The 22,915-nt window shown below is 35.7% G+C and overlaps 1 protein-coding gene across 1 annotated transcript; it reads left to right on the forward strand.

Moving 5' to 3' along the window:
- Positions 1-4,902: 4,902 nt before the first annotated feature.
- Positions 4,903-6,629, forward strand: LOC110683764 (lupeol synthase-like). Its single transcript, XM_021860166.1, has 2 exons — positions 4,903-5,616; positions 5,949-6,629. The coding sequence occupies exons 1-2, from the start codon at positions 5,419-5,421 to the stop codon at positions 6,195-6,197; spliced, it is 447 nt and encodes a 148-aa protein (XP_021715858.1). The 5' UTR covers positions 4,903-5,418; the 3' UTR covers positions 6,198-6,629.
- Positions 6,630-22,915: the final 16,286 nt, after the last annotated feature.

Raw genomic sequence — 22,915 nt, forward strand, 5'->3', positions numbered from 1 at the left:
TTCAATAGTTTGTGAAAATCGTCACCCAGGACCTTTAGAGCAGTCGTCCCAACTTTAACTGTTCTGTCAGGACGCGAGTCATCTAAGATTAGGTCCGTATGCTCACCAGCCGGCTGAGGGCGGAATTCATCCGACCGCTCCTCTGCCAATGATTGCTATTTTCTGTCTTTTCTTGCGGCCCCTGTCTGGGATGCCTTTCTCTTCTTGCCGCCTGCCTCTTGAACAGGCGCACTCTCCTTGACATTGTCAAGGTCTATTTTTCCACCGCTCGACATAGTGGCCATAACAGTAGGCTTGACATCCGAGAGATAGCACTCTCGGGCCATCCTCTGATCTCTCCTTAGGGACCCGACTGTTCCATTATCCCTCTCAAACTTGAGCAACATAAGAGATGGGATTATAACAGCCTTGGAATTATTCAGGGTTGGTCGTCCCAGAATCATGTTGTAGGCCGAGAGTTCTTCTACTACCAGGAACTGGACTACCATGTGTCGTCCTTCCCCTTTCTCACCCAGGCGAATGGGTAAATCCACTCGTCCCACTGGGTGGACGACTCCTCCTCCAAACCCTACTAAAGGGTGGGAGGCCGGATGTATGCAATCAGTCTGATATTTTAGTTTCGACAGACATTTGCGACTGATGAGATCTGAGGAGCTTCTGGTATCTATGAGGATTCGGCCAACTCTCTGGTTGGCCACTTTACATTCAATAACGATAGGGTCGTCATGCGGCCCTCTTACCCCTCCTAGATCTTCTTCAGTGATGACAATCGCAGGAAATGAATATTTGGAGGGCCGTTCTTGGTGAACGGAATTTACATCTAACCGTCTGATATTGTCTTTGTTGCCCCTAATAGTGGGGCCGCCTCCTGAGAAGCCGCCTGCAATGGTGTAGACGACTGCATCATCTGTATCGGAACTGTCGGCCTGTTGATTCTTTTTGGCCGACTGCTTTTTCGAGGAAGTGTTCCCCGTAGATTTCTTGACATAAGTGTCAAGATCACCTTGTTCAGCCAAGCGGTCCAGATACCGCATGAGACTGATGCATTCATTGGTGTGATGACCAACATCTTCATGATAAGCACAGAATTTATCTTGGTTCCGGTTGTTTGCAGAACCCTTCATGGGGACCGGCTTCTCAATTGAGATCCGTCCCTTGATTTCCTTTAGGATAAACTGGCTATCCTTGTTAAACGCATACTTTGGGGAGTATGGTTTGAATTCTTTTTTCTTTTTCTGGGCCGGCTGTTTTAGAGGAATTAGCCGCCCAGACCTCTTTTCTTTTCTCGTCTTTGTTTGACGACTATTTCTGTCCTTCTCTTTTGTCAAACTTTTTCCCGTCCGACTGTTTTACCGTACAAAGATCAGTCGCCTGTATATAGGCTTCCGCTTCAATCAAGGCCTCTTGAAGAGTCGCCACCCTCTTTCGGACCAAATCAAATTTGAAGGTCGACCCGTCTTTGAGACCTCTGAAAAAGTCAGTATAGGCTACTTCATCTGGTAACCCTTGAATCTGTATTCTCATCAGGTTAAACCGCCTGATGTAAGAACGAAGCCCCTCCTTCTCGCCCTGCTGAATTGTTCCTAAATCAAGGGTCGTCTTCTTCGCAGGGATGTTCATGGCGAAGTTGGAGGTGAATAAGTAAGCAAGCGTCCTGAAGCTATTTACACAACCAGTCGGCAGGTTGCCGAACCATTGTTGTGCGATTCCTTTGAGAGTCGCTGGGAAACACTTGCACCAGGTGGGATCATCCAACCCTTGAAGGTACATCAGGTTGGTGAATGCCATCAGATGGTCTTCTGGGTTAGTAGTGCCGTCATAGGCGCCTACTAATACATTTTTCACTTTGGCCGGCTGAGCGGCTTCAGTAATTTCCTTGGAGAAGGCCGACGGCTGTTCACCAAGTCTAAGCAACCGTAGCTGCCAGTCCATAGGTTGGACATTTTTTTGCTGCTTGTCCACCAAACGGAGGTGGCTGTAAAAAATACTGTTGTTGCGGTACAAACGGTAAGTTTGGTACCGCCTGGTCGCTATGAAAGCCGAACTGACGGGAGGTGCCGCCTGACTGACTCTCATGATGCGACTGAGTATGCCTCATTGAGGTATTTCGCAGACTGTCTTGGAAGTTTGAAGTAGAGGCCGACTCTGACAATCGATCACTCTTCTTCTGCTCTAGCAGTAGCCGAGCGTCTGTGTATGATTTCCTCGACCCGTCCGCCTGAATATGACGAACAGGTTTCCTATTTCTTGGAGTAGGAAAACGGTATTTTGTGAAATCAAGGGCAGTCGGCTCCCGCTTCCTAGATTTAGGATGAGGAGTCGCCTCTCGCCCTTGAACTGGCTTCCTCTTCAGTGAAGTGGAAGGTTTCTTAGCCGACTGCTCCTTGTCCAGAGCAGGCGGCTTCTTTTTGATCAACTCTTGAATTTCTCCCTTGAAGTCCCTCATGAAGGTCATGAGTTCGTTCCTTGTGATGGGAGCAGACCCATCAGTCGGCTGCTGCCGAACAGGCGGTGCGCCTGCTGGCTCACTTCCAGTTTGAAGATGTTCCCGTTCCCTCCTTTCGGTATGACGGGTACGTCGGGCCCTTAGGGTCCCGTCTGAAGCTGTGTGAGCTTCAACTTCAAATTCACTCTCAGTATCGTGGTCCGACTGAACTTGAGGGTCGTCTAGGGGACGCCTCTCTTCAGGAGTCGGTACAGACTTGGATGCCATCTCAGAAGTACTCTCCCCACAGACGGCGCCAAATGTTTCGGGGTTTTCTGATGTCCTGCGGGAGAGTTACAATTCCGGGACTGGTATCCTTGCACCTGTACCTGCAAAACAACGGAGACTCCTGGTGGTGGGAGCTCCGCCTCCAACGGTCAAGTTAGTACTTGATTAAGGAGTAATTAATGCGGAAATTAAAGTGATTGGGTCTCTCTAGGTGAGAGTGTTTAATGTGAGTTTTTAGCGTAATCAGCATGTAATTCCTGTCCTCCCCCCTTAATGAGGATTAAGGAAGGTATTTATAACCTTGGGAAACGTGTCAATCCTAGGTTTAGGTTAACCTAGGGCTGATTGGGCTTCCCTCGGAAGTTGGGCCTGGGTGGCCGGTTTCTCCATTAGGCATGGAGTATGCCACGTGTCATGACATAATAGGTCCAAGGTGGACGGATAAGCGCGTGCCACGTGGCAAGCCCTGACAGTTCCAACTGGGGGACACTTGGCAGGACCTGATTGACCCACGTGGCGCATTCCGATTGGTGGGAGCGAAATCCCCTAATCAATAAGTATAGTACAAAGTATTATAATTAATATTTAATTTCACGTAATTATATTATAAAATAGTATAAAAGTATATAATTTTGCTTTTAAAGATACATAGACGTGGGTATGAGGTGGGGATGGGGCGGGTGGGGCGGGTACAACTTAAAATCCACCCCGCCCCATCATCCATGGCGGGTATGGTTTTTATCCCAGGATGGGGCGGGTCTCCCACTTGACCCGCCTCACTGACATCCCTAGTTACTCCTAGTAGCCCTCCACTAACTGAGATTTTTGGGAATGAATTTAATCATGAACCAAACACTACTTTGATATACAGGATGAAATTGAAGAGAATCAGGGTAAGCAATCTAGAAAAGAGTACACTAAGGGTAGGAAGGAGTTTGAGAAATATTGTGAAAAGGCTCAAGGTAAGGGAAAGGCTGGTTCTGGGAGTGGGAAGGGTAAGGGCGAGGCTGGTTCTGGTGGGGGGAAGGGTAAGGGCAAGTCCAAACAGTTGGAGTCAGTTGGGGAGTGGGAGTGAGAAATTACCTCCTTCTCCAATTTCACCACACACTATCTTCAAAACACTACTTGTGAGAAGAATCTTAGGTTTTCACCACCCCAAGTGATAGCTAAACACACCACTTCCATTGTTAGATCAAGCCCAAACAACCAACCTTCAAACATTGTGACTGACCCTAACCTATTTGGTAGAAAAATTCCTAAGACTACATACTCAATTTAGAAAGGGTGTATGGACTGCTGGTCAGAAAGGGGGAGTGCCTAAACAGGGTACAAAACTCATAAATTTAGGGGAGAGTAGTGCACCTAGTGCTAGAAGGAAGGTTACATATGATTACTAATGCATAGTTTAATGCATGTCTTAATACATCGTTTAAGACATGTATTAATGCATTGTTTCAGTTTAGTATCTTTTGATAACATTTGGAAGTCAATGCATTGTTACATTATGCATGTCTTAATGCATTATTTAATGTACATCTTAATACATTATTTAATGCATAACTTTATGCATTGCTACATTTGGAAAATGTAGGGCATACTACTATCTTATATATATATATATGAGAAACTTCTTATATGATGGATGAAGGTTGAGAGATGAAATATAATTTGTATCTTATCCCTTTGCATAGAGAATTATTATCAGTTGTTCATTTTTCACAAAATCACAAACACTTTAATACATTGAATTCAAAAATCCTACAAATTATTGTAATTGTTCTTTGTTGTATCTCGTGAGTAATTTCCGTGATACCCGGTTATAGTATAGGGTCGGAATTATACTTTTGGGAAAGTAATCCAGTTCACGCGTTGAAGGTTTTTCCAATAATTTCATTTCCATTTCTTTGTGACCCTTGTTTACTAGAAAATCCCCAACAAAATTTTTAATAGCTGCTAGCACGAAAGTATTTTAGCCCTTGAAAATATAATAACCTTAGCCAGTTAGCTTTTAATTCTTGGCTACGCTCCTGAACATGTGATTTGGAAAAAAAAAAATGAGTTAGACATTGTAACGCTGTACTTCTTAATTACAAAAAGGCTACTTGATTGACAAAGTTGGTTGATCATAAAGATCAAGGGCCTCCCCCATACATATCGTCATCTTTTCTTAAAAGGAAAAAAAAAAAAAAAACAAAAAAATTACAAACTTTTTACTATTAGTGAGGTCTGGTTGTACATGTAACAAGCGAGAAGTTACAATTCGGGAAGTTGAGAGGATGTGGAGTTAATATTTTCATTATGAAATTATTTATAAGCCTCATTCTTTGTTAGCATGGGCCAATAATATTAAAGAAATGGATATCATCATCGATTCATCGGGTCATTATATATTATATCTATACAGTTTTTATAATATAATTGTAAAAATATTTAACAACCGTACATTGTAGGGATTTAACCTGGTTATCATCGAGTCATTCTTAGTTAGCATGGGCCAATTAAAGGAGTGGATAGCAAGAGCTGGTTAGAGAGTCATTATCATCATCGACCTCCTTGCTTCCATAATCTCAGCTTATAAAAACTCAGCAAATTAAATCCAACTTCATTACTACACTATCTATATTTCACTTTCTTTCCTAGGAGAAAGAATTAAGAGTATTTAATAGTTCATTAGAGTGTACGCTTAGTTAATAAAGTTGGTGATAATGTGGAAGTTGAAGATAGCAGAAGGCAAGGATCCATGGCTAGAGAGTCTAAACAACTTCACCGGTCGACAACACTGGGAGTTTGATCCGGAGGCTGGAACAACCGAGGAACGGGCCGAGGTTGAGAGGGCAAGGAAGGAGTTCAAGGAGAACCGTTTCAACATGAGGCAAAGTGCTGATCTTCTAATGAGAATGGAGGTCATTTTTTTTTTTTTTTTTTTTTTTTTTTTACACTTTCTTAGTTAACCTATAGCTCAAAGTTGTTTAATATTTTTTTTCTTTCTTTAGACTACTAACCCTTAGTTTATGAGTTAACGTTCGGTATATACACTTAAGAATTTGACTTACAAAATAGTTGTATTTATTTTACGTCCAAAAATTCTACTATATATGTACGTATACGTTATATCAATTTCCAAAATATATAAGTATAGATTATATGTTTATATTTTTTGACGGGGTCAAGAATATAATCGAGATAACGTGATGTGATTGTTTTGATTAAATTTCAAACCAAAATGTTTGGACAGTTGAGAAAAGGAAAGGCAAATGTAGAAATGGCTAAAGGAGTGAAGTTGAAGGAAAGAGAGGTAATAGGAGAGGAAGCAGTGACCATAACACTGAAGAAGGCCATCAACTTCTTTACCAGTATTCAAGCCCATGATGGTCACTGGCCTTCTGATAATGCTGGCCCACTTTTTTTCATGCCTCCCTTGGTAAGTCATTTTTATTTACGTAGTAAAAAAAAAAAAATGGATTTTTCTATACAGTGCCCCTGAGGTATTGACTTTTCTAAGTTGTGCCCACCCATTTTCAAAATTCTATATTGTACCCCCAAAGTATCTTTAGTGTCTACGATGTAACCCTGCCCTAATCCTTCCGTTAACTTAAGTTAACTTTCCGTTAACTTAAAAAAAAAAAAAAAAAAAAACTGTAAACACCTCTCTCCTCCCTCACAACTACCCACCAGCCACCACTACACCTCCAGCCGCACCACCGCTGCACCTCCAGCCGCACCACCGCCGCACCCCCAGCCGCACCACCGAGCCGCGCTCCTCTCTCCTCGACCCACCACCGCGTGTCACCACCTAGTGCACCACCAAAGAAACTATTGGACAAGGCAATGGAGGAATTCGAATTCGAAGTGAAATTTTGACAAATTGGTTTAGGGCTTTTATTTCATTGGATTCTAATTGCAAAATTAAGTTGTTAATTGTTGTTTTTGTTTTGAAATCAAAGAATTTGGTTTAAAATAATATAAAACCCTAATTTTTTCCCCAATTTGATTTTAATTGTTAAATCATCAATTTTGGTTCAATTAGATTGATATTCAATACACAAAACTTGTTTTAATTGATTTTTCCAATAAAAATCTGCACGAATATAGTTCAATTGGTCGAAAATTTGGGCATGAAGAACGAAATTTGGGTTGTCGCGCGCGGTGGTGCGGCTGGTGGGTCGAGGAGAGAGGAGGGTGACACGCGCGGTGGTGGGTCGAGGAGAGAGGAGCGCGCACGGCTTGGTGGTGCGGCAGTGGTGCGGTGGTGGTGCGGTGGTGGGTAGTTGTGAGGGAGGAGAGAGAGGTGTTTGGGTTTTTTTTGTTTTTTTTTTAATTTATTTATTTTGAAGTTAACGGAAATTTAACGGGAGGGATTAAGATAGGGCTACATCGTAGACGCTAAAGGTAACTTGAGGGTACAGTGTAGAATTTTGAAAATGGGTGGGCACAGCTTGGAAAAGTCAATACCCCAAGGGCACTGTATAAAATAACCCAAAAAAAATTATAGTTGGGGTCCTTTTTTTTTTTTTTTTTTTTGTGACAAAATAGTTGGGGTCTTTATAGTTGGGGTCTTGGGAGGAGATTTATTGCTGTGGCTTCTTTCAATTCATATTATTTATAACATTTTACTAATGCATGTGTTACTCCCTCCATTTTGTAAAAGTCGTAATATTTTGACTAACACATATGTTAATGTTCAAATTTAACTATTAATATACTCCCTCCGTCCCTTTTTGATAGTCACTTGCTTATGTCATTTTTGGTGATCTAAAATGTTAGTCACATTTGCTTTTTTCAAATGGGTAATTCTATAAGCATTAAATACACTCTTGGAAATAGTATAAAATTAGGAATTAACACGTGTAAATCAGTGTAATTAGTGTTTATATTTTGATGATTTCTTAACTTTTTACGTTTTTCAAGTGTAAATTTCATGCTTATATGTAGCCCTAAGGGCTATGTATAGCATTTTCCTTTTCAAATACCATTAATATTATTTTTTTTTACTAAAATTATCTCCCATTTGCAAAAATATTTGTGCAAATTTATTTTTCTTATGTAAATTTTACTTTCACATGTACTTTAATTACTTTCTCTCTCTACTTTTTTGCATACCCATTGTAAATTTACTTTTTCAATGTACCTTTAATACTTCTTATTTATGTTTATTAATTTCCATGATTTTCTACCAAAAGTGACTATCAAAAGAGGACAGAGGGAGTATGTAATTATGTTTTACTACGTATTAAGAAGTATAAAAAGTTATATATTGAATATAGACCTGATTAAGGTTGGCCCGACCCGATTTTGGGCGGGTTTTGGGCATTTTTTTGGACCGAAGTCGGCCCGACCCCTTTTTTTGGGTGGGTTTGGGAATGCGATTTTACACATTTTTAGTTGAGTTTTTTGGCTCGGCCCAAAAAGCCCACACGACCCGCCCATTTTGGACGGGTTTGGGCACAAAAATTCCGGCCCAGAATTTGGCCCGACCCGGCCCGACCTGAGGAATGTGCCAATTTTTCCGTCTTCGACCCGGTCCAAACCCGTCTCGGCCCGCCTAATGATCACCTCTAATTGACAATATACTTAATGACTCATCCAAAACGATTTTACATGGCAACACATGTTTTTTTTTTATATATTGGTAAGAAAATATAGTCGAAATTGGCATATGAATAGTGCAAAAGTCAAAATGTTGCAATTATTATGAAACGCAGGGAGTAATACCCAAGTTTGATTACTAATACTACCTCTTTTTTTTTTTTTTTTTTTTTTTGTAGTTGACATAAACCATTTGACTTTTACACTATTCACAAACTACACTTTGACTACCTTTTATGATTTATAGTTATGATAAAATATAATTAAGTGAGATCTTTTTTTTTTTTTTTTGACGGGTAAGTGAGATCTTCTTAAAATCGTCTCAATGTATACTTTTATTTTATTAATATTCACTTTTTATAATTTTATAACGTCGGAAATTAGAGATTTTAATCGTTAAAATAGTGCATTAACAAGCGTGAAAAACGAATGGTGGCATTTAAATAAAAACGAAGGTAGTATTAATTATACATTACTAGATTAAAAAAAATTAATGTGATAAAATGGTATACATATTAAAACTAAGGGCTTGTTCACATTTACTGAATTGATTGGAGCTGAATTGAACTGAACTGAATGTTTTATGAGAGAGGGAAATTAGGAGCTGAACTGAACTGAACCGATTAGAGTTGAACTGAACTGAATTGAAATTAAGTAAATGTGAACAGACCCTAATTCGACAACATTTTATATAAAAACATTTGTGTTTTATGCATTAGTAAAAATAAATATTAGAGGAAGTACTCATATACACTAACACGCATGGTAACTTTTGTAATTAACTTCCGCCAGCTTTACTATTATGCTTTAATACATACTTCGTACTAAGTAAAGCTTGGCGGAGTTGCAAATATTTACGTTGTGACTTTGAGTTCATGAGCTCGAGCCATATCAACTACATTTGCTTGGGAACAGAGAGTTTTCTTACCTCCTAGCTCTACTCACATCATTGACTTACGGAGCTAGATTGCATTGACTTACGTATGAGTGGTGTCGGTTCAGTAGAATCAGTCAATTATATTTTACCTTTTAAGTTAACATGTTTTGACTTTAACACTATTCACACAATCCTCTTTAACCGTGGTTTGTGCTTTATACGTAAAAAAAATATAGTTATGTGAGATCTTATTAGATTTGTCACGATATATATTTTTAATATATCAACTTTTTATAATTTTTGCATATCAATAATTAAAGATATTAATAATTGAATTTGTGCATTTACAAATATAACTAAAAAAAAACATGTCAAGTAAAAGGAAACAGGGAATTTTTTTATTTTATTTTTATTTTATTTTTATTTTTTGACAAGAAGAGCTAACAACGAAAAGACAGATAAATAAAACAAAAAACAAACTAAAAGGACCAAAAAAGGAAATCACGACGACGAGCCTTCATCGCTAACTAGTGAGCCGGAGCAACCCACTGTCGCGGAACCTTATGAAGTTTGCATGCAGAAAATTCCTGAATAACAGTCCGAATATCCTGGAGCAGCCATAAGCTAGAAATGTCTCGATCCGTTCCTTCTCGAAGAAAAGAAAATAAGGTCGAACAATCAGTGTAAATCAACAGACGACGAAAACCACGTCGATTCACTGCCCGAAGAGCCTAGAGGCAAGCTGTAACTCGGAATGGAGAGCTGAACTAGAAAGGAAGGCCCTAGACCCCCCCACCCATAACCTGCTCTGAATCTGGTCGTTGAAAAATCCAACCCACGCCATCCGTATAGTCCTGAACTTTACACGCACCATCAAACACAAGGCAGGCATCATAAAGAGAAGGAAGGGAACCACGAAGACAACAAGTAACCGGTCTCTCTCTCGTATTAGAGAAGGCGTGCCTAATAGAATAGCGAACAAGATTTCGAAACTCTTGAGCTGAAGAGCTCCTCGAAATTCACTCGTGAATTAGATGTAGGACTAGAGCCGGAGATAAAACAGCCTGCCGAAAGACTTTATGATTACGTAGTAAAAAAAATTATAGTTGAGTTTTTTTTTTTTTTTTTTTTTTTTTTTTTTTTTTTTTTTTGACAAAATAGTTGGGGTCTTGGGGAGGCGAATTATTGCTGTGGCTTCTTTCATTTCATATTATTTATAACATTTTACTGATGCATGTGTTACTCCCTCCATTTTGTAGAAGTCGTAATATTTTGACTGGCACATATGTTAATGTTCAAATTTAACTATTAGTATACTCCTTCCGTCCCCTTTTGATAGTCACTTGCTTATGTCATTTTTGGTAATCTAAAATGTTAGTCACATTTGCTTTTTTCAAATGGGTAATGCTATAAGCATTAAATACACTCTTGGAAATTGTATAAAATTATGAATTCATGATAAAAACACGTGTAAATCAGTGTGATTAGTGTTTATATTTTGATGATTTCTTAACTTTTTACGTTTTTCAAGTGTAATATTACAGAGTATTGGGGATAATGAATTTATTAGTGGCACACGTGTGAGAATTGCTGATGTACAATAAATTATTATACACCCGGAGCACACAAAAGATTTTGATTAACTAATTACATAAAGCGTAATTTCCATTTCTAATACTCATATTTCTTTTTTCTTCTTAATCCTCATTTAAACATTAATGCATTTATGATTATTTTGATATTTATCATACAAGTTATACTCTAAACGACACAGCGAGTTTTTTTTTTCTTTGTTTTTGTTCATATTGCTCACAAGTACAAGCGCATTATGAAATATAAATAATTTTGCTCGTATTATATACAAGATAGTCCGTAAAATTGATTGTACATGACATTTTTTTATGTTCAACTATCAATTTGAATGTTTAGATTTCTTTGCACTTATATTGTTAATTGTATTCATAAACTTTTGCAGTGCAAGTAATGTTTGGAGGGAAAGTGTTGGGATGTGAAGGCCAGAGTTGCAATCCTTTTAACTGGTGTTGTGATGGCTATCATTGTGTTGATTTGGTCGGTGGATGTACCAAAAGTAAGTCATGGCAATATAAAGGATCAATTTCCATTATATTCAACATTTCAATTTTGGACAAAAAAACATAAAAATTGATGTGCAAGGACTATCATATAGACATTTAATTCAATAAACAGTGAATCAGTTCAAACTACTAGTAATATCTTCATTCTTAAGACGACAAGACACATTAACTCAATTTAATATATAGTTTTGTTAAATAACAGACTTTTTAAATACGCTACGTATTTACTATAGTATGCTAGACAAAATTAATACTTCCTCCGTTTTTAAATACTTGTTCCATTTTCACTTTTTGTAATATTCATTTGTTATACTTTGACTAATGTTTGTGATGTATATACATAAGAAAACATATAATCTTGTGGTTTATCAGTTTGTGGTACTTGTTGGAATCGTCGCAATAGATTATTAATTTCAATTGTTTTTTTTTTGGTGTTTAGAGAGCCACAAGGGCGGGGGTGAGAATCGATCCCAGGATCTCCTGGGATCGGGAGAAATGCTCTAACCACTTGAGTTATCCCTCACTCTCATTAATTTCAATTGTGTGTAGTACAAAGATGATTATTTAGAATTTTGTTATATACACCGGGTGACAGAACATGCTCTCCATGATTATTTCCTTTTTTAAAAAAAAAAGATTATTTCTTTGTTTATGCTCAAAAGTCAAAACACATGTAGTTGTACAGAGAAATTCCTTCAGTCTTACTACCCCGCTTTACTTACAATGTTATGTTTGTTTTAAAATTTGGCAGACCTTGAATGTTTGCCATTAGGATACGCTTGTGGTATCTATCGACAAGGTTTCGCGAGTTGCTGTGACCCTTATACTTGTTCAGACCATTGGGATGGCAAATGTCAGTAGTTTGGCTTTTCAACTACCTTTAATAAGTGCTATGTTTGGTTTTATGTTCTGAGTTTTATGTTTGTTCCTTTTCTTATATTATATGGTCATACCTATAATTGGCCAGATTGTAATCAAAATTCTCCCATTAGGAGTGCATGATAATAAATTGATTTTCTTTAAGTGTGCTTAAAAAACATTTAATGTACATATAGCATTGATCTAGCAAAACTTATTCGAGGCATATTCCAAAATAAAATCAAAAAATCAATAAAGCAAAACATATTCGAGTCAAAATGACTGTACTTAGGGGTGGGACTTCGGTCTGGCGGTTCGTTTTGACCTCGGTCTGAGTCGGTTTCGGTTTGGAGCGGTTCGGATTGAAACGGTTTAGTTTATCTGTCGGATCGGTTTGGTTCGGTTTGGGTTAGTCACGGCTCGGTTTGGTTTCGGTTTATTTCTTTGCGGTTTAAATTCGGTTTGGGTCATAAGCGGATCAGTTTATAAACGATTCGGATCATGTCGGTTCGGTTTGATACGGGTCGGTTTAGGCGGCGGGTTTACCCGGGTCAATGTCAGTTCGGTTTACAAACGGTTTGGATCAAACCGGTTTGGTTTGAAATGGGTCGGTTTAGGGGCGGGTTTACCCAGGTCAATATCGGTTCGGTTTATAAACGGTGCGAATCATGTCGGTTCAGTTTGAAATGGGCCGGTTTAGTGGAGGGTTTACACAATCCAATTGGTTCGGTTTATGAACGGTTTGGATCATGCCGGTTCGGTTTATAAGCGGTCTGGGTCATGAATTCATGATTGTTTTAAAGATCGCGTCATGACCATGATTTAATGAGTTGATACTTAGAATACGATAAATTGATAATTAAGAATGTACAAGTATTCAATTAGATCGATCAACAAGTGTTTTAAACTTTTAAGTTTTAATAATCATATATGTTTATCGATTATACGGTTTATACCATTATACGTACATACCATGATACCAACGATTCAACGAGACAATGATAGTATGATACCAATCGTACATTCGTACCATATGATATACTCATATACATAATACATATACTGATATACATTAACAATGTCGTATTGAATCAATTTCAATTTCCAAACTTTGCATTTCTTATAATTTATAAGTTAAACGAGATTAAATGGATTAGTTATTTACTTATTTAGTTTGTTACTTTATTTAGATTACTAACTCAAACAACTTGATAAGTTAAATGGACGAAATCACAAAATCACTAAAGTGGTGATGAAATCATTATGCAATACTAATGTACAAATAGTCAAATACATAACAATTAAATTGAATGCCCATGAAAAACAATGGTTAGATTTCATTACTTTATTAGTTATTAGTTTATTACTTATTAGTTACTAGTCTTATTAATTAGTTTATTACATTTAAAGTCACAGACTCACATATATAATGATTTATGTTTACCGGTTAAACTTAAAGAGGATGTTCAGTTTAATTATGAGTTTGATCAAGTAGGTCGAACCACAACGACATACATTAGATAATTTAGATTCTATTCACAGTCAACTTGATAGCGTGCGGTATATAAAATCTACTAACAGTATTGCCAAATTAAATGTATATAATAGCAAACTAGCTAGTATGGTCGGATCAATATCAAATTAAATATATTTTTCATGGCAACAGACATGCTACGTACATTGAGAATAGTTTCGGCTATTGTTTAGTTAACGGTTAAACATGAAAGATAACAGCATCTGTACAAAAAATCATTCGTTCATTGTCGAAATCTTTTGTAATGCTCTAAACTAAACTCATTCAGACATCGGACCCAAAAAAACTTACTACATTAGGATGATTTGATGCATGATGTAAAATCTAACCACCCAAAAAACTTAAAACCCTAAACCCTAAACCGATCATATATATTAATATATAGCTGATTAATTATATACATATAGAGATGATAGATATTGATGTACATTAACTATGTCGTAAACTCGTAATGAATCAATTTCAATTTTGAAACATTTGCGTTTCTTACAATTTATAAGTAATAAATTACTTACAGTAATAATAGATTAATAGTAGTAGTATTGTAATAATAATAATATTAACAAAAAATTATACTAACAATAATAATAATAATAATAATAAAAATAACAATATTAATAAAAATAACATTATTAATAACAATAATAATAAAAATAATAATAATAATAAAACCTCAAAAGTCAAAAATTCAAAATAATAATAATAAAAATAAATAATTAACAATAATATTTAATATGTTTAAAAAAATGAACGGTAGTATAAAAAAAAAAATAAATAAAATAATAATAAACGGTAAAAAAGACCTCGAAAAGAACAAAACAAAACAAGACCGTTGGATGTATGAAGATTCTAGATCCTTAATTACTACCAAAAAAAAAAATTGAAATGAACGGTGAGATATAGAGATTGGAAATGGACGGTTAGATTAGGGGAAGAAGTTTTAACCTAACCTAAACCTAACAACAGCAGTAGCACGCTGCACGCCTCATTTGATCATTTCATCATAATCTAAACGACTCTCTCTCTCTCCTAACTTGCTCCTCTCCATCTCTCTCTCTCCTAACGCCTCTGATTCTCCTAACTTTCTCATACCTCTGAATCTCCCTCTTCATCATCTCTCTGCATCTGAATCTCCTTATTGGCGAACGGTAGGGTATTTTTTCTGTTTTCTTTTGCAATTTATGTAATTGATTAATTTGTTCTTTTTTATTTGAAGTTTTAATTTTTTTTTTTTTTTTTTTTTTTTTTTTTTTTGTGTAGATCTGTCTTATTCTCTCACGGTATAAGGTAGTTTTTCTTTTTTCTTTTGCAATGTATAATTAATTAATTTGTGCTTTTTTTTGTTTTGAAGATTTAATTTTTTTTTCTTTTTTTTTGTTTTTGTAGACCTGTCATACTATACTCACGGTATAACCGTATAAGGTATTTTTTCTTTTGCTATGTATAATTAATTAATTTGTGCTTTTTTTTTTTTGAAGTTTTATCTTTTTTTTTCTTATTTTTTTTTGTAGATCTGTCATACTATACTCAGTTACTCACGGTATAACCGTATAAGGTATTTTTTCTTTTTTTCTTTTGCTATGTATAATTAATTAATTTGTGCTTTTTTTTTTTGAAGTTTTAATTTTTTTTTCTTTTTTTTGTAGATCTGTCATACTATACTCACGGTATAAGTGTATAACCGTATAAGGTATTTTTTCTTTTTTCTTTTGCTATGTATAATTAATTAATTTGTGCTTTTTTTTTTTGAAGTTTTAATTTTTTTTTTCTTTTTTTTTGTAGATCTGTCATATTCTACTCACGGTATAAGGTATTTTTTTTATTCTTATTCTAAGTTTCGATCTTTTGTTCATTAATTGTTCTGCAATGTATATTTCGTTATTTTGTGCTTTTTTTTGTGAAATTTTATTTTTCTGTGTATATGATCATGATGTTGAGTATATGAATTTGATGGGGGGTTTTATGGTTTATACTATATGATACTTGTATTAAAAAAAGCATATATTATAATTCAATGTAACATGTAGTTTTAGTTAGTGTTATGTTGTGTATTTATGTCCCAAATCCCAATTTAATCCAAGAATTGTTTGTGGGAAGTATGATATGAGGATTTTTTTTTTGTTCAAATTTAGTTTTTGTGTGTGTGTGTGTGTGTGTGTTTTTTTTTTTTTGGAAACTAAACTCCAAGTAATGGACTATAAAATAATTGTGCATTTGTGCCTAATGTCATACTTTGTACATTCTGCCCAAGTCCAACATTTATTAAATGGGCCTAGTTTGTCTGAGGCCTCTATTAGTTTGTTACCATTACCTCAGGAAAGTCCAGTGAAATGTATCCTTGTCTGATTGGCTTAAAGTTAGTACTTAAAGTTAGTATACTTGTATGTACTTAAAATGTATACTTGTATGATTGGCTTAAAGTTAGTACTTAAAATGTACACATATGTCAGTCACATGAGACAATGCATGCTTAATTGCTCACTATTAGTAGAATCTGTCACTTAATTTGGTACTTATAAATGCTGTTTTTTTTTGTTTCAGTCATGTCTCGCGAGTATGATGAATTTGACTATGAGAGGCAATCAAATTTTGATACTGTTAGCTCTCAAGCTGCCTCTGTCCCGCTTGATGATGCTAGTAATACCGGCACTATCAATCCTTCTGTTAATAAACGTCAAAGAACCGCAGGTATATGGAAGCATTACACTTTTTTTGTAAAGACGATAGGTAATGAAAAGGTAGATTATGCTCGTTGTAATTTGTGTGGCAAAGAATATAAAGCACCTGGTAAAGCGGGTACTTCAACTTGTAGAGCTCATATTAATGCATGTTTGGAAAAGCATGGTCTCCAGTCTGGTAACGAATCACAATTTGATCAAAAAACTTATTTACAAAAGTTTGCTAAAGCTATAATCTGCCATGCATATCCTTTAAATATTGTAGAGCATGAATACCTTAGGGAACTTCATGCATATTTGAATCCTAAGGTGCAGCATGTTTGTAGAAAAACTATGTTAAAGTATGTTATTGCTGAGCATGATAAATATAAATCCTTGTTGCATGAGTCTTTGGCTAATGTTTCTGGTAGAGTTAGCTTTACATGTGACTTGTGGACTGCATGTACTAACCGAGGCTATCTCACTTTGACTGCTCATTATGTTGATAACAGTTGGTCTCTTAGGTCTAAAATTTTAAATTTTAGATATTGTGGCCCTCCCCATACTGGTGTTGAGGTTTGAAAGTTTGTGTTTAAACTGATTAAAGAGTGGAACCTTCAAGGTAAGGCTTTTTCAATGACCGTTGATAATGCTCGTTCTATGGATGTTATGGTTGAATATTTGAAAAAAGAATTAATGCAATGCTCTCCTCTTCCTTGTAATGGGAAATTCTTTCATGTTCGATGTTCAGCTCATGTTTTAAATCTTATTGCTCAAAGAGGTTTAAAAGAAGTTCATGAAAGTGTTGAAAAATTGCGTGAGGTTGTTAAATATATTGATGCTTCTGATTCTAGATTAACTCAATTTGAGAATGCTTTGTCTGAGTTAGACTCTGCTTTTAATGGCAAGTTATGTCTTGATGTTGTGACTCGTTGGAATGCCACTTATACAATGCTCCGAAAAGCCTTAGAAGCTAAGGATGCCTTGATTCTATATACTAGTAGGTTTTTGGGTATTTCTTATAGACTTGATGCTGATGAATGGGATACCATTCAAAAAATTTGTGATTTCCTTCAGCCATTTAATGATATAACTGTGTTATTTTCTGGTACCGAATATCCCACTTCTAATTTGTATTTTGTTAGTGTTTTAAAAATTGAGTACGCTATTACTCAAGCCTTTAAAGACCCTAAACTTGCACCCATGGTAGCAGTTATGCTTGAGAAGTTTGAGAGTTATTGGGAGGATTATAGTTTGATACTTTCAGTTGCTATTGCTCTTGATCCTCGTTATAAGTTGTTTCGAGTGAGACATATGTTGAACTCGTTGTATAATGATGAGGCATGCGACGAAAAGATTATGATGATTAAGGAAGCTTTTTATGACCTTTATAAATTTTATTCTACTGCATTATACAAGCTGCAGAAATCCTGCCTCTTCAAACACAGCTCAATCTGAAAATTCTAATCGCACGTTGAGATCTCAAAATATGTTCACGGTATTTATGTTATACAATATACTCAATATTAATGGTAGTCTTCTATTTTTATTTGTAATGTCATAATTTAACTTTTATAATAAAAAATCTGTTTCAGTTGCGTGAGGTTGATGACGAATGTGATGATTCAACTAGATGCCCTCTGGCTGATCTTGAGGCATATTTGAATGGACCTTGTTCGCGATTAATTCAAGGGGAACATTTTGACGTTCTCAAGTATTGGGAATCTCAAGCTTCTTCTCTTCCTATTTTAGCTAATATGGCAAGGGATGTTTTGGCCATTCCTATTACATCGGTGGCCTCTGAATCTTCTTTTAGTTTGGGTGGTCGTATTTTGAACAAATATAGGGGTAAACTTTTGCCAAAGAATGTTGAGGCATTGGTTACCACCCAAAATTGGTGCCGTGGTTATCAAGCGGATGTTGAGGAAGACATCCTCCTTATTGGTAAAGAGATTGAAGCCGAAAGTGCTTCATCTGCATAACTAGTATTTGTGTCTCATTGTGGTTTATTTTATCTTGAAAAATCGTTGCCCTTGTCATTTATTTTCAGACTTGCTGGCAGCATTTTTCAAGACTTTTAAAATCGTTGCCCTTGTCATTTATGTTGAGACTTAAATAGTTAAATGTATTTTGGTACTTGCTGGCAGCATTTCTCAAGTTTTTATTAAAACAACCATTGCTCAGTGATGTAAATCTGAGAGCAATTTTAAAAAACAAAAGCTATAATTTTGAAGTTGCTTGAACTTGTTATGAGCTGTTGCCTGCTGGTAGTGCTTTTGCCTTTTGGTTGTTGTCTCTGCTGAGTTGTTGCTGCTGCTGTTTTGTTGTTGTTGTTTCTTATGCTTGCTGCTGTTTTGTTGTTGTTGTTTCTTATGCTTGCTGCTGTTTTGTTGCTGCTGTTTCTTATGCTTGCTGTTTTAATTTTTCTTGAATCATCGTTGCCCTTGTCATTTATGTTGAGACTTCAATGTATATGTACTTGCTGACAGCATTTTTCAAGTTTTAAGTTAAAACAGCCATTGCTCAGTGATGATACGATAAACGTAAATCTGAGAGCAATTTTGAAAAACAAAAATAAGTTCCTGCTGAGTCCCTTCTGCTTATATTATTCCTTGCTTCTGATAAGTTGCTGATCTGTTATTGCGTGTGCTGGTTCCTGCTTGTTGTTGCTATTTCCTCTGCTCTTGGGTGCTGTGCTGCTGCTTCAAGATTCTGCTCCCAAATCACTCACATTCTCACTCCTCCCTTCATTTTATCATGTATCATTTTTTGCAACCCTAAACTTGATGATATTTCAGTTGATAAATCTGAAATCTAATCTGGGTAGTAGTGATAGTAGTTTCATTATGTATTGGTATATGTATTGTGAATTTTAATCAATGAAAATGGTGACTTTTTTTAATTGCTTGTTGATATTACTCTAATTTTAATGCTATTTATCTGCTGGATTTGTGGTAATGTTATGAAATAATTGTGGCTACAGATTTGGGATGCCTCCGTATTTATTATAATTCTTTTACTTAATATCTGGTTTAATTTAAGAAAAGCTAAAAAAATGTGTTTTATAAACATTTTAGTCCTCCCCTTTACAAAATACTTGTATAAGAAAGTTTTATAAAGTGATAATGTGAATGATTGTACGCCTTATTGACTAGTACAGTAATATTCTAATGCTTATGCCATTTGTGTAACGCAATCTCATACATCTCCAATCTTATGTTACCTTTGAGGCTTTGAGTGTTATTGGATGATCATGAATATCAAGGAACAATGAAGATAATTTGGGTGGACTAGCATTATTACTGGAATGAAAATGATACAATTATACAAATGATATATCTTGTAATTAAAATAAATAAGTAATCTAAAACGATATTAATAATGTCGTTGGCCTAGATCTAGGTGATATAAACCTTTGTATAAACCTAAGCCGTTTGATTAGATCTACATTTATTAACATTAATTGTATTTACTATTTAGCCATTTAGGTTGTAAATAATTCAATTTGAATTAAGCAGTTTGTAATCGGATCAGTTTAAACAGGTTGCGATTCGAAAACAGTTCGATTTTAACGGTTTAACGGGTTATGGCAGTTCAGTTTAGACGGTTAGCGGATTATAACGGTTCGGTTTATAAGTGCGGTTTAAACGGTTTCGGTTCATAAACGGGTCGGTTTAAACGGTTAGCGGGTTACAAATGGTTCGGTTTAAACGGTTTTTTTCGGTTTAAACGGTTTCGGTTTATAAACGGTTCGGGTCATTAACGGGTTTATAAACCATTCGGTTCGGTTTCGTTTCGGTTCGGATTTGCGCAGTTTGGTTTGTTATCGGTTTACGGTCCGTAACGGGTTGACATTGAGCGGTTCAATTCGGTTTCGGTTTGATATTGAACGGTTCAGTTCGGTTTTCGGTTTGTATTTATCGGTTTATAAACGGATCGGTCCGTGATGGTTCGGCTCGGTAACGGGCGGTTTCACGGTTCGGTTTGAAAAGTCCCACCCCTAACTGTATTGTATGGACTCGAATTGTATTCGAAACGGGAGAAAAACTCGACATAACATCTCATCAATACAACCCTCAAATCAATACCAATGAAAGAGTTGAGCATTATAAACTTGCTATTACTCCCCCTGGATGACATGAACTCAGATTGAATACATGAAAGTTATAAGCACCACTACACCACCACCACGCCAAGGAAATTATTGAATGCAAATCAATTGTTAGTTCACTTATCTGGTTAAATAAGTTGTTTAATTAGCTGTTTTGCATGCAAATTTACCTAGTTTCATTGCCTTTTTTTATACACAAAAATATAAGTTTTCGGCAAAATTGTCAAAACTCAATAAAGAATATATCATTAGTTGTCCAGCAACGTTCACAAGTAAGCCATTTAGAGTCATTTATCAATGAAAATTTGTCTGTTAAAGCAGTAAAGAAACTTGAACAAAATTAAGCTAATCATCAAACAAGGATACAAAAAGACTGAACTTTTTATGTACTTATAGAGTGAAAAAACAGAGGAATATCTAATTAAATTGTAAACTAAAATTTTATCGACAGTAAATAATTAGGTGCGTATTCAATTTAGACCAAAAAGAGTCACCATGACAGTTTTTACTTGAGAAATATCAACAAACAACCTCTTTCCACTTCACAGCAACTAGTATAAATCTTGTAAGCCAAACACAATTTAACCTACATATCATAGTCGAATCATCAAATCTTCAGGGCATTATTGAGCAGGACCACCTATCATGCAAATAAACTGATTGTAAATCAAACTTTTCCTGTGCACAAAGATAATCTAAGAAAAAATAAATTTTAAACAGCTCAGTCAAATAAGCGGGAAATGAAACACAGTAGAAAAATCAGACATACAGTCACTGAAATTGAGTAATAAGTTTATAATATTCACATAATGCTAAATGCACAACTATATGTTATACTACGTACACAGTTGCAAAGTTGCAAGTGCATTTGAACCAACTTTAGACATATAAACATACCTATAATACTTTATGATGTGCTAATATAGCTTAAAATTCAACTCTCAACATCATATCTATGTAGATATAGCACTATTATGGTTTTTTTTATATATGATCCCCAATAAATGGGATTGAATGACATGTGACCATGACACTATATCAGGGTAATACGCCGATACAGATACTCTACACTTAGCTTTCTTTTCACTCTTAAAATCAAAACACCTCTTTCAATTCTTTCTATTCAACTGCTAGGGTGTGTGTGAATCTTCATTTCTAACACCCTCTTTCATAATACGCCTGTTCTAAAGCATTATCCCAACCCCCAGGGCCCTAACCTCCCAAATCCTGATATACTTAATCAGGTGGTTACACAATCAGCTTCAAACTGAAAATTAAACTCTCATTATAATGATCATCTTTTAATTTTTCTTGTTAAATTTTCATAATGACTATCTAGATGAGAAAGCACTATACTTTCAGTGATCCAAGTGATGGCAGCAAGCCAGTAAAGGGTGGGCATAATTCACAAGTATAATCAGGTTAGTAAAAACCTATAATGTAGAGGCCCAAATGTTACAAATACATCCTTTGTCAAACATCTGGAATTCTAGGACTGATAAGCTGCTCATAGGGCAGACCCCACTTATGGGATTAAGGCTTTGATTGATTGATAAGCTGCTCATAGGGACAAAATCCTAGGACGACTACTGACCCTCACACTCGGTACACTCCGGTAGTACATCTATATGTCAGCAACTATAATCCATAAATGACCTGCATTTTTTATAGACAGTTCATTGAATGAACTTCATTGCATATGCCAAAGATAATACTCCAGGACATTAATCAAAACATTGAGTTACTAATCTGGAAGCTGTGGACTAAATAGCTTTTGAGACCAAGAATTTCATATCAATATGCTTCAGTCCTTTCCACACCGTGGTTAGAGAAAAATGGGTGCAGAAGTGGGAACAATAACATAACCAACAAGAACAATCTTCATTTAGAAACAAAATTGATGTTGTCTAGCTAGTGTCCGAACCTAATCTGCCAATTTATGGAAATTTTACACACCTAATCATTTACTATAAACTCCGTGAAAACCAAGACACTAACATAAAATCCCAAAATTTTCTCATTTCACATCTGATTAAATGTGTATTTGATAAACCACAGTGCTAAATGTTTGCATCCTCAATTAAAACCTACATTAAATAATTTATGTCAATAACTTGTGTAAGATCCTCAAACCTCTGACATGGACTGGCTATGTTCATATAGGACAAAAGTCCAGCAGTTGGATAAAATACAACTGACACCTGCCCGGTGCTGGAAGGTCGGAAGGAAAAGTGTTATAAGCTTCAAGTCCAATTCATACAGATCAGAACCTACACCATTAGTTGTCTACATAGCATAATATTGGTCCAATCCCTCACAAATCATAACCTTAGCAAAATCATGACAATGCAAAGATCATAATAATACATTCACCTTGCCCAACAAACTTAATTAAAGGACAATTTTCCCATCGAACTTCTCACCAGTCCACAACAAAGGTAATTAAGACTGATAAATGTTGCTGTTCAATCAAAAAACCTTAT

This window comes from Chenopodium quinoa, unplaced genomic scaffold (assembly GCF_001683475.1).
Source record: "Chenopodium quinoa cultivar QQ74 unplaced genomic scaffold, ASM168347v1, whole genome shotgun sequence".
Lineage (NCBI taxonomy): Eukaryota > Viridiplantae > Streptophyta > Magnoliopsida > Caryophyllales > Amaranthaceae > Chenopodium > Chenopodium quinoa.

Excerpts from the sequence above, each read along its gene's own strand:
- LOC110683764 (XM_021860166.1), top strand. The coding sequence starts at position 5,419 with ATGTGGAAGTTGAAGATAGCAGAAGGCAAGGATCCATGGCTAGAGAGT. Across the intron at positions 5,617-5,948 it reads ATCTTCTAATGAGAATGGAG|TTGAGAAAAGGAAAGGCAAA; the intron begins GTCATTTTTTTT and ends ATGTTTGGACAG.